The sequence below is a fragment of the Pyrus communis genome, chromosome 7 (genome assembly GCF_041283825.1).
Source record: "Pyrus communis isolate YQ-2024b chromosome 7, ASM4128382v1, whole genome shotgun sequence".
NCBI lineage: Eukaryota > Viridiplantae > Streptophyta > Magnoliopsida > Rosales > Rosaceae > Pyrus > Pyrus communis.
In genome coordinates, this window is record NC_142571.1 from 5,004,118 (window position 1) to 5,016,650 (window position 12,533).

Sequence of the window (12,533 nt, forward strand, 5' to 3'; positions counted from 1 at the left end):
CAGAAGAACAAATTTTCCATTATCAAACTTGATTTCAGACAACACCTACAAATTCAGAAGTTACAACTGTATAAATTAAGAAATAAAGCTAATCATTCTCTTTAGTCAATAAATAATTGCTTTCTTCAACATTTTCCCTTTTGAAAATACAGGTCATCTCATATAAGTCCCTATAAAATATAAATTGCTCTCCAGACAAAAAGAAATTTCTTCCTGTTCTTGCTTCCTACCACAGCATTCAGATGTTCTCAACCAAATTATCATACTCTGAGAATGTAAGTGGACACACTTCAATACCAGAAAATGTATAAGAAATAATTCGGGCAGCTCCACCACGAGATTCTCAAAGAGAATGAGTTCTGACGCTCGGAAAGTTAATCCATTGCCCTCTCGGATGCATAGGATACTTTCTGCATTATCATGGACTCAGCAGCATGGATTGCCCTCTGTGACCCCGTGATTGTCACCTTCCTGCAGAACAAGACACATGATGGAAAGTTATGATTTGGAGATGGTCGCTCGGAGGGGAAGATTTATGATACCATGATTTATAATACCTGTCAGTAGTTCCAGACATGAAGTCACCCCTATCAGATATCTTTATCTTGGCTCCACTACCCTGCCAAACGAAAGTGCTCTGGTTAGAGTTTCTGCATATGTTATGAAGCTAAAAGATATTAAGGTAGTATTTATAAAACCTGACTAATCTCCATTATGGTCCTTCCACCACGACCAAGAACCAACCCAATATGCTCGTCTGCTACGCCAATCGTGACCGAGTTACTCCGATCCTCCTGGAAAACAACAGAATTTTTATAGTCAAGAAGAAAACAAGAACATAAACATATAGATAGCATGACAATTATGCACTTGCTATCAAACGACAAGTTACCATTCCATTGCATGTTTTAACCATCATGGAAATAAGGTTCATGCAGCATTTTCTACTTCCAAACAGGCTACCAGCCCCCAAAAGAACCATTTGACATGTTTTCAAGCACATCCACTGTCCCGTATAACTTTTGTAAAACTTAAAAGTGAATTCTGAACTACTATCGCAGGCCAACACTAACAAGTCTAGAAAATGAAAACTTACTAAGTATATCTGTTCAAATTATATCACAAGTCCCTGAACGTCTGTTAATTTAAAACAAGATAATAACTCAGTGGGAAAAGGATGAACCTTAGCATTCTGAAATTTTCCTCCAGTCCCATTTGGTGGTCCATAACTCATTGCATTGTACGCTGCTGTTGCAACAGAAGGAAGCACAAATGTATATTGGATACCATGAAAACCCAAGAAGAAAACACCTATAAGTTCAGTTGGAGTGAACTTACTAGGAATTAAATCTCGCCATAATAATTTTGTATAGAGTCCAATCTAGGCAATTATATGAAATTATGCAATCATACTATGAAACAAATGGCCATCCAGAACCTCTATTCACAAGCACAGAATTTTAGTATTAAAGAATTTCATTTGATTATCAGTATTGTCAAAAATTTGTTATAAATGAAGCATGTCCAGAACCAGACCCTACAGGGATACCTCCCTCCGAAAATCCACCTACTTCCCAAGGGCTTGTCCTGGTGCAAACCCAGGACGTTCCCGTCAATTGCCTAGAAAATAAATAAAGAGATATTTGGATCCTGGTCCCTGAGTCCAAATTTATTAGCTGTGTCCAATAACATTTTAAGTGTGGTTTAACTAGAAGAGTCAAATGCACGCACATAGAGCAAACCAAGGAAAAGAGAAGTCACAAACATGTCCTTCTATTTCACACACACAAGAACATCAACTTAAAGAAGTTTAGAACGTTTTCACAGAAACTAAAATAACGACTCTTTCATTCTACTCTACCAATTTATTTTATATCAGAACACATTTAATAGAAATTGATCTCTCTTATTTTCCATTTCAGTTTTTCAAATCCATTTCAATATTATAAGCAATGGAAAATGGTAGGAAATGCCTTTTCTACACAATTGGTTTTCTAGTGATAACACACTTAAAACTATGCACATTCTTTTATTAGTTATGATCTATTTTTTTCCCCTCGTGGGGAAATGAAGATCAAAATTGGAACTTCTCTTGTTTAGAATAGAATGGGGACACCGATTTGTCTACTTCCCAGAAAAGTTCATTTTAGGTCTAAAATGTTTTACTCTGTAAAATATTTTGCACAAAAATTAATGGAATGTATAAAAATCTCTCACTATTTGAAACCAAGCTAATGGATCACATTTCAAGATGAAGCAAAAACACATTAAGAAAGACCTCTATAACCTCAATAAGTCATGTTCACTACACTACATTTGAATCGTATGTGCACACAAACACACTAAGTCTATATAAATTACAAATTTTTAATTTTTTTAATTTTTTTTATTTATCTTGAATTTATTTATTTATTTTGAGAACAATAAATTAAGAATATGATCATAAGCGGACACACCTGGATATGAAAATGGGGCATTCATAGACTGCGCATAATGCGAGTCTTCAGATAACTTAGAAACAATTAAATCAACTGCTCGCATCTGTTCATCCAGACTTCCTGTTACTGTCACCAGCCGATCATTCAAACCAAAATAATTATTGTCTTGTGGTGATATTTTAATTCCAGCTTGTGATTCTTCAATAAATGACCTGGTCAAAGGAAATCTTAAATGTTAGCAACTTCTTTAATTATTTTGTTGGGTGATATACATACAAATGAGGACCCTAAATATATAATTGAACATCATTGAAACTTTCATCAACTATGAGTTAAAAGTATCAGTTTGAAAACCTTAACCAACAAAAAGACTTCAGCATTCAATAACACTTTCATGAAGAGTAACTACGGGATATCAACAGGGCATAAGCACGGGCCATGGCTTTTCTCATGTAAAGAGAAGCCTAAACCCAGCTATCTCATTAAACAAACAAATGACAACATAAACAGGAAGGGGAAATTAATTGCCAAAACCTCCCCTTAATAAAGTTGCCGATGCAGACTCCTAGTCACTGCACGTATTGTTTTTATTTTCATAAAAAGCTGTATCCTCGATATAATATATATACATCTTCTAATCTAGCAAATTGTGTATCTCTGCTACTTGTCTACTCAACATCTATAAATTTCTCTACTTAGGTCATGATATCCTTCAAATCTGAATAGCTGAACAAGACAATCTTTCTTTTTTGGGCAACAGCTGAACAAGATGTTGTACTTTTATGCACAAACGGAAGCAAATTCTAACAAAGTACCAATATCAACGTCATAGGTGAAAGCTAAAACAAACAATCTCAAACTAACAAAAGAGATTTACGTGGTTCGGCGTAAAACCTAGGTCCACGAGCGAAGCACGGCAAGGAATTTCACTAAACAAACGGAGATTACAAAAGAGTATTTAAACTCTCACCACCCAAAACCCACAAATTACAAACCCTAACCCAAACGAGTAGAGAACCCAAACAAACGGAGAAGATTCTCCCAAACTGCTCTCTAACTCACAAATTGACTCTCACCAAATTGCCACACAAATGAGCCACACGAAATACACTAACCCTAAGGTCCTATTTATAGTGCATAGGACTTAGGTTACAATAAGAATCCTAATAGGAAGTAAATCCAAAACCTAATCAAATAGGTAATTAACAAAATCTCTCCACCAAGGAAACCAACTAAGAAGTCAAAATCCAAACCCAAATAGAACACCAAACCACATAGGTAACACAAACCTAATTTTTTGCATCATCCTAATTTTGAGCCGTAAAACCCAACACAAGATAATCAAGTATTTCATCTGAAACAATTTTTCAGATATGACAGGACTCCAACAATAGGATGTATGAACCAGCCTCAAGCAGAACAATTCTCTGTATCAAATAATGCTTCTCCATCTTGAGTCTATGCAATCATATTAGTAATCAATTTAGCCAATAGACTTTATACAACAGCCCACCTGGCATCATGTCACCTCCAGATGACAATGCACATATCATTTTTCAAATCATTACACCTCCAGTTCACTCAATGATTATGTTAGTGAGCACACCAGAAACCCAACACTAAGGAGTTGACTCCCCCCAAAATAATATTCACATCTGAACAATTTTATTATTGTAAATCCACCAATTTAGAAAAAACCTTACTGATTCTTAGTTTCTGACAGCAGAAAACTCTGATATCCAAATTTGTTTATACTCGCCTTTTCTTGCATTTCTAGGTTTTTTCAAGTATCCTAGCCATGTCCATAGTGAAGTAAGAACATGCTTCAGAGAAGTACAAACACCAGGGAGGATGAGTTTGTTTTGTTATTATTATTGAAGGGAACGACAAAACAAAAAAGTACTTAGTTTTACCAACAAGAATTCAGATTTTATATTCTATAAGCATGTCAAGATTGAGTAATGATACTAAAAAATCCATGAAGTTGTGTCCTTACTTTATGGTAGATCCTCCTTTCCCAATTATGCCACCACAAGAACTATTTGGAACAACTAATCTCAGCTTTGTTCTTGGTTCCACTTCTTCAGTTTCTTCAGAATGAAGCTGACCAACACAGGAAAAGCACAATTAGCACCAGAAAAATCTAGTTTACTAATAGTTTAAAACTTATAAATTGTAAACCTGCATCAGAAAAAGTACCTCACTCAGTAACTTAGCAAGAACAAGGTCCACAGCCTTGACTATTTCATTAATTGTTCCAGAAATCATAATAATCCTATCAGTTGTTCCAGGGAAAAACTCATGATTGCGCGACAACTGAATTCTTGCTCCAGATTGCGATTGAAAATCAGTGATTGTTGCACCACCCTTTCCAATAACAGAACCAGCTGCAGCATTTGACACCAGAAACCTAACATATGTAGACTTCTCCGCAGAATCTGGAACAAGCAAAACAGAAGAAAACTACTGCATAAGTATAATGAGGCTGGTTTATTACATTTCCGACAACATATTTGAGTTAACTTGTGTTTGGGAAATCATTGGTTCAAATCATAACAGCAATACTACATATACAAAAACGACTTGAAAAGATTAAATATCAAGAGCTCAAACAGAAACAGCCTAAGCAGAAGTAAAGCAAAGGAACACCTGTGAGCAGTTTACAGTCGCTAAGCTCGCCCTCTTCGCCTTTGCTTAAATTTGTTCCATTGTATAGAGTGAGTTAAAAGTCTGAAACTAAGCAGTTCCCTAGTCTATTATCCACAGAGGATCTATTACATAGAAGCTAATATAATAAAGCATTTGGTCCATTACCAAATTGAGTATTTATTGGATTTATTTAGCAATAATGTACAGGCATTTGAAATTATAACCAAATCAACACAAAAGTACCGAGAGAAAAACATTGGCCCGGAAATCACAAGACAATTCCAACATACGGTAATTAACAAGCATTTCTGAAAAAAAGGCAATTCCACACGCCCCCGTGAAAATCCAATAATTTCTAAGACGCAATTTAGCAGTTGAATAGGAGGAGAAATAAAAGATTAAAACCCAAGGCATTTAAGACTTACAGAAATCAGATCCTAGTTGAGCTTTCACTCTTTAGACACATGCATCAAAATCATATTTATGCCGTAAATATCAATTATATGAAATTCCCTCGCATCGGCATCAGTTCAGAACACGAAATTATTCAAATTACTTTCCCAACCCAATCCAACATGTTTAAACGTAATTCACAACCCTATATTCCTTCAATTGGAATCCCCTACTATTTTCTCAGCAAACAACCCAATTGTGGGGCTTAGGGCTAGGGTTAGGGTTTCAGTTTACAGAGAACAAAGGAATTAACTTGAAGGAAGCTTACATTGCCATTATTGTACAACTCCATCGAACATATAAAGTATAAAAACAACAGATATCACCACTATATACACATTTCACAGACATGTAATAGAAAGACAATAGAGAGAGAAAGTGGATCAGATCAGAGAAGGGGAGAGTGAGAGAAAGAAAGAGATACCCGAACCCGGTGATTTGGGCGGCGGCGGCGATAAGCGCCTCCGTGGGGCCTCCGGTGACGACATGTAGGAGGACTCAGTGGACTCCATTGTCTTCTTCCTTCAGAGAATAAGATAGAGAGAGAATGGAGAGACACAGAAGAGAGATTCTAGAGCATTCGCAGAATTGGAAGGGGGATTTTGAAGCTTGCAGACAAGGTGTTTGATGAAATTGTTGAGAGAGAAAGCAAAACGTGAGATTTGCGAGTGTTTTGGTTTTTCGCTGTGAGCTGTTCGGGGAAGGGAACCTCTCTCTTCGCTCTTCTGCCTGCTGCCCACCTCACCTACTTATCCATCTCCCTCTCTCTCTCTCTCTCTCTCACTCTCTCTCTCTCCTCTTCTTTGTTCTGTTTTGGCCGTCAGAACCGCCTCCAAAGTCCTCGTTTTGTAATTTTAAACTCTTTTGCTTTTTCAGATCGGATGGATCAGGGCCGTTGAGGTAGTCAACTTCCGAGTGGTGGTACGCGAGATGAAGGGTCAGGATCTGAGTGATGATATTAGGAAGGGATTGATTGGGGATAGGTTTTGATGCTCACCGCCCTCCCGCACGTTTTTGGTTCCCATGCCCAACCATACAAATCGCTTTTGTACAACATTTTTACTAATGACCAAAAGTACAATACAACTATTTACCCAAGATATTTATTCTCTGTTGCCACTTAAGACTTGTTTGGTCTTTACTGTGTTTTGAAAAAAAAATGTTTTCACTATGAAAGTAAACCATTATAATTTATAAAATAAGGTTATTGAGTGTTTAGTAAATTTTTTATTTTTTTGTAAAAGTGTTTTTAACAAGAAAATAGTACTTGAGTATTTGATAAATTTTTATATAAATTGCTACGAATATGTTAAATGACTGAAAAATATATCGTATTTAATATGATATAATAATTGTCAAATAAAATAATGTAGAGACAATAAATATAATTTTGTAAAATATGTAGGGTATACTTGTCATTTGAAAATTGGCACTAATTACTATGCTTTTAAAAAAATATATTTTTTTTAGAACCATGGTAGACCCTATTTCTATTTTTCTTTTTTTTTCAGCTGTCAATGGCAACACATTTTTTTGTTTTACCAAACACAGTTGATGTTACAAATTTTTCCATTATTTTTTTTTTAAAGCACCAAAATCCCAAACCAACCTTTAGTATTACGGTCTAGTGGTATTCCTCATCACTTGTAAATAAGAGGTCTTAGGTTCGATTTTCGTCAAAAATAAATTTGAACCATATTATTATGGCAAGCTTATTGTAAGCCTTAGCTCTAGCTCACTCCTCTACCTCTTCATTTAATGTGTATAAAATTGTTACCAAATAAGCCACGCCTTTATAGCCATCACAAGATTAAGTCATATTAAGGGATATCCTCACCTTTATAGCCATCATAATATATCCACCACTGTCTATGTAAAAATTGTTACCAAATAAGCCACGACCGTAAACATGATCTTAATTAATCATATTGCTGAATTCATGTAAACAATTAAATATCAAAGAGAATAACTCAAGTTCATATAACCTAGAAGTTGAATTATAACATTGACAACAAAAACAGTAAACCCTACCCCTCATTAGTCATAGTATTAACACATCCACACCTTCACAGTCGTCATAATATATATTGCGATGACTGTGCAAGCCTTCATCAAAATCTCCAAAACCATCATTGTATTCATTATTGTACGGTGCATTATCATCTTTGTGCTCTCTATCGTAACAAGAGTCATCATCGTTGGACTATTCTTCGATGTTGGCCATGTCACAAAACAAAATTAGGTCGAATAACCTTCAAGTGGGCGAACCCTACATGAGATTGCAGAAAATTTTGGGAACTCGATTTGTGAAGAGAAAGATGACCTAAAGAGTACAATTATGCTAACAAGGAAGAACAAACGCACTTTCGATGAAATATAGAGAAGTTGACGTCAAAGGTGAGGAACTCGATTTGGAGATGAAAAATGTGTTATCGGAAGAATTGGTGAAGTTGACACAGAATAAAAAAAACAAACGCAGGATACCATATAGATACCTCGTTTATTAAAAACAAAAAATTAATCAATGATATAAGATAATCCTCAATTTTTATTAAAACAAATTGTATCTAACGGTCAAGATCATTCGTTGAACTTATCAATAGTCTAAGATAATTGTAAAATATTATAATATTAAAAGATACCGATACCCTTCTTTTTAACAAGGTAAGGTAGAATTTTCCATAAGTTTTAGTTATATTTTTAGAAATGGAAAGAAATCCAAGAAAAAGAAGGAATTAGAAATCCAATAAAAAGGGAAAGGAATCTAATATAGGCCCCGTATAAGGTTTTATATTAATACTCTCAGGTCTCAGCAGGATTCACATCCCTTCAAAACGTTATCTGCAGGCAGGATTTGAAAATTTGGAAACCAATTAAGAATCCCAAAAGAAAATTTTTTGAACATTTAGAATGAAAAAATTAAAATCTCCCGCTCCAATTATTTATATTGCTGATTCAGCAGATATACAGTGTACCTTCTCCATAATTTTCAGAGTTATCTTCAGTTTGGAAACCCTACTATTCAAACTTGAAAGCATATACAGCTGGGTCTGCTTCGTTTTCTTTCTTAGTCTTTTTTGTACTCGAGATATAAATATTCATGGCCGCTAAAAATTGGAAAGCGGTGGGTGATGCTTATTGTAGGGCATGGCCGCAACGAGCTACTGAACCCGAAAGCGGCCAGAACTTGCTACATAACAAGTTCTTGATGGATATCAGGGCCACGATCTGGCGATGCGTGCCGCAACACCCCGTTAAATTTGACAATGACAAATCCTTATTTTTAAACGAGGATAACTAGAGTGTGGAAGACAGCGAGGCCATAATCGAACTTCAGTAGTCTAACTATCAAGATGACATGCGCACTGAAATATCCCGAACCCTTTCTGATCAATTTCAAATCCCCTTCCTTGCTCACGAAGACATGGTTGATACAATTATATACCAAGCCTTTGAGGTCGATGTTAACGATGCAGAAAAAGATGAACTATAACAGTTGCAGAAGATTTAAGAACAAGAAAGTAATAGAGCAAATAGAGGGAAGGCCTTAGAAAAGTATTCTGTTTGTATTGAATGTAAGAAAAACTTAAGAGAATTACAGAGAATGCCAGCTTATATAGCTGTAGTGCCTTAGCTTACAAGCTAACAACTTTCCTAACTGTCTAAATCAATTGCAGCACCACATTACAACTAACTATGCTAAGTTGGCAACTGTTGCAGCACCATATTACAACAAACTATGTTGAGTTGGCATTTAGTCAATGATAGTCAACATCCCCCCTCAATCTTAGTTGGGATCTCCTAGCTTAAGATTGTAGCAATGCATAAGAAATGAGGGACTGTGTAAGCCTTGGTTAACACATCTGCTATCTAGTCTTCAATAGGTATGTAGAGCGCCTCCAAATCACCCTTTTGCACTCTTTCTCTTACAAAGTGATAGTTCGTATCTAAATGTTTTATCCTTGAGTGAAAAATAGGATTAGCACTCAATGATATAGCTTACATATTATCACAATGTATGATGGGTGGATAAGGGACATAAAATTTTACATCCTTCAAAATCTGTCTCACCCAAGCAATATTAGCTGCATTATAAGCAAGAGCTTTATATTCTGCTTCAGTTGAACTCCTTGAGACTGGAATGTTTCTTTGATTGCCATGACATAGGATTGTTCCCAGTAAACACAACATAGCCTGTCACAGATCTTCTAGTGTTTAAATTAGCTGCTCAGTCTGAATCTGAAAAAGCTACTAAGTTGGATTTTGACTTTGCTGAATACACTATGCCATGATTTATTGTTCCTTGAAGATTTCTCAAGATCTTCTTACTGCCCCAAAATGTAAATCTGTTGGTGTTGTCATGAATTGGTAAACTGAGTTGACAACAAAAGCAATATCAGGCCTAATGAAGGTAAGATATTGCAATGATCCTACAATACTCCTATACAAACTTGGATCTGTAAGCATTGTCCCTTCTGTGCAAGTAATTGGTTATGAGGTTTGCAAGGTGTTGTAGCTGGTTTACAAGAGTCCATGCCTGCTTTATGAATCAAATCCCTTACATACTTAGCTTAATTAGCAAAAATGTCACCATTTGCCCTATATTGTATCTACAAACCAGAATATATGTAAGCTTCCCCAAATCTTTCAAGTCAAATATTGTAGCTAGTTCTTCAAATGGTTCTCTAGATTTTAATAGAACTTGATCCAGTGAGAATTATATCATCTACATATAGAAGTAGTATGATAGTCTCCCCATCTTCTGTCTTCAAGAATAAACTTGAATCGGAGGGTGATGCAGAAAACCCTATAACTGAAAGATAGCTTGTAAATTTTGAATTCCAAGCTCTTGGAGCTTGTTTCAAACTATAAAGTGACTTTAATAATTTGCAGACATGTGTTGGATAAGAACTATCAACAAATCTCTGAGGTTGCTTCATATACACCTCCTTTTGCAAATCTCCATGCAAAGATGATTCATTATGTCTAATTGTCTCAACTCCCAATGATTCAATGTAGCAATAGCAAGTATAATCCTCACTGTTGTATGCCCTACTACTAGACTGAAGGTTTCAGTGTAATCAACCCCATGTTCTTGAAAAAAACCTTGTGCAACCAATTTGGCCTTGTACCACCAATATGGCCTTGTACCTTGAAACAATACCATCTGGGTTCTTTTTAACCTTGTAAACCTACTTACTACCCACAATCGATCTATTTTTAGGAGCTGGAACCAAGGTACATGTACCCTGAGCTCTAAGTGAGTCATATTCCTCCTGCATTGCACTTTGCCATTGAGGAATTGATACAGCTTTCCTAAAGCATGTAGGTTCAGTTGCATCTGTAATCTCTGAGATAAAGGAATATCCTCCATGAAATGAGTCTTCATCACTTAATTGTAGTGTTTGAAGTTCAGGAAAATTAGCTAGATAAGCAGCATAATGTTTCCTCTCTATTGCACCACTTCTTAGTCTTGTCACCATTGGATGAGTTGAAGTAACAATTTGATTCTCCATAGGCCTTTTAGATAAAGAATGAGATATTGGTGAAATAGGTGGAAGGAGTACCTCAAGTTGAGAACTGTGATGGATAGGCAACAAAGGTGATTGAGATGTAACTTGTGTACCAGAGTGATGGTGATGATGATGGGGACTCTGACTTGCAAGATCAGAATTCGCTACATTCACAGAATTGCTAGTTGCAAAGGCTGATTCATTTTGTTCTGAGACAACAGGACTTGTAGATCTCACTTGACTTGTACTACTAGACTGTATTGTATCTGCTGCAGAAGTTGTGTCATTATGTCCTAAAACATCATGACTGGATTGTCTTGTTGAACTCGAATCTGCATACTTGTTCCATTCTCAGTGTTTGATAATAATTCCATATTCTGTGTTGGAGGGAATATCGTTCTGATGGGGCGAGGGTTTTCCGTATGGTCGTGTGCATTGATATTTATGTTGCTTACTGGAACTTCATGAACAGATTCGGAAGCATGGATGTTGCGGAGGCTTTTGATAATGGTGGCAACGAACCTACCTTTGTTCCTGCAAGTGAGGCTTCCATTGAGATGTTGGAGAAGGTGAACGTCGAATTCTCCACAACGTGTTCGGTTTGTATGGAGGAGATTAGGATTGATTCTGAAGCAACTCGAATGCCGTGTTTACATATTTTCGATGAGGATTGCATTGTGGAGTGGCTGCACAAAAGTAGGTTTTGTCCCGTGTGTCGGTTTTCCATGCCTGCTGATGGTGATCAGTGATTATACACAGGGAAGGTTGCCATGTGTCTGCATGATTGATGTGTAATCACATTAATCTGCTTTCTGGATTGTCAAATGAATCGACTTTGATGTATTAATTCTCATTAATATGAACAACTTTCCTTTTTTCTTTTTGTTGAACTGAATAGATTAATTGTCAAATGAATCGACTCCGGTGTATCAACAATTAACCGACTATGATGAATCAATTCTCATTAATATGAACAACTTTCCTCTCTTTTTTTTTGTTGGATTGAGTAGATTAATATGAATAACTTTTTTTTTTCTTCTACAAACCATACCGTTAGTGGGTTAAATTGTTAAATATTAGGGAAGTGGGAGATCGGTGAGGATTGAAACCGCACCAAAGTGAATAGACATTATTAATTTTCATCGTTATGATAAAACGTCATCTGCATTAATATGATAACTTTAAAGTCCTCGATTTGTTTAGTACAACCATATTCTTTTTCGTTTTCTCATCTATGGAATATATCTTGTTTCTTTGTTACAAAATGAACCTGGATATGGTTTTTTTTTTTTTTTTTTTTTTTTAATTAAGAAACCTGGTTGTAGAAATATATTTTTCTGATTAAACATATTTTGAGTTGCAATTATCAATTAATGGGATCATTGGTAAACTTTTTAATGAGTGTATTTGTGGTAATTGATATATAGTCTGTTAATTTTAGAAAAGAGCATATTTTCTCCTCTTTTTTTTTCTGTATCTT

General features: G+C 35.7%; 2 protein-coding genes across 2 annotated transcripts; one reads left to right on the top strand and one right to left on the bottom strand.

Annotated features, from left to right (window-relative positions):
• Positions 1 to 6,376, bottom strand: BTR1L (binding to TOMV RNA 1L (long form)). The gene is made up of 8 exons (XM_068472902.2): positions 5,965 to 6,376; positions 4,638 to 4,876; positions 4,435 to 4,541; positions 2,457 to 2,650; positions 1,184 to 1,248; positions 699 to 794; positions 558 to 619; positions 1 to 471 (listed from the first exon to the last, which is right to left on the bottom strand). The coding sequence occupies exons 1-8, from the start codon at positions 6,050 to 6,052 to the stop codon at positions 375 to 377; spliced, it is 948 nt and encodes a 315-aa protein (XP_068329003.2). The 5' UTR covers positions 6,053 to 6,376; the 3' UTR covers positions 1 to 374.
• Positions 6,377 to 11,475: 5,099 nt separating this feature from the next.
• LOC148695496 (E3 ubiquitin-protein ligase SIRP1-like) lies at positions 11,476 to 11,802 on the top strand. The gene has a single exon (XM_088697201.1). It carries the CDS (start codon positions 11,476 to 11,478, stop codon positions 11,800 to 11,802), a length of 327 nt encoding a protein of 108 aa, XP_088553327.1.
• The last annotated feature ends 731 nt before the right edge of the window (positions 11,803 to 12,533 follow it).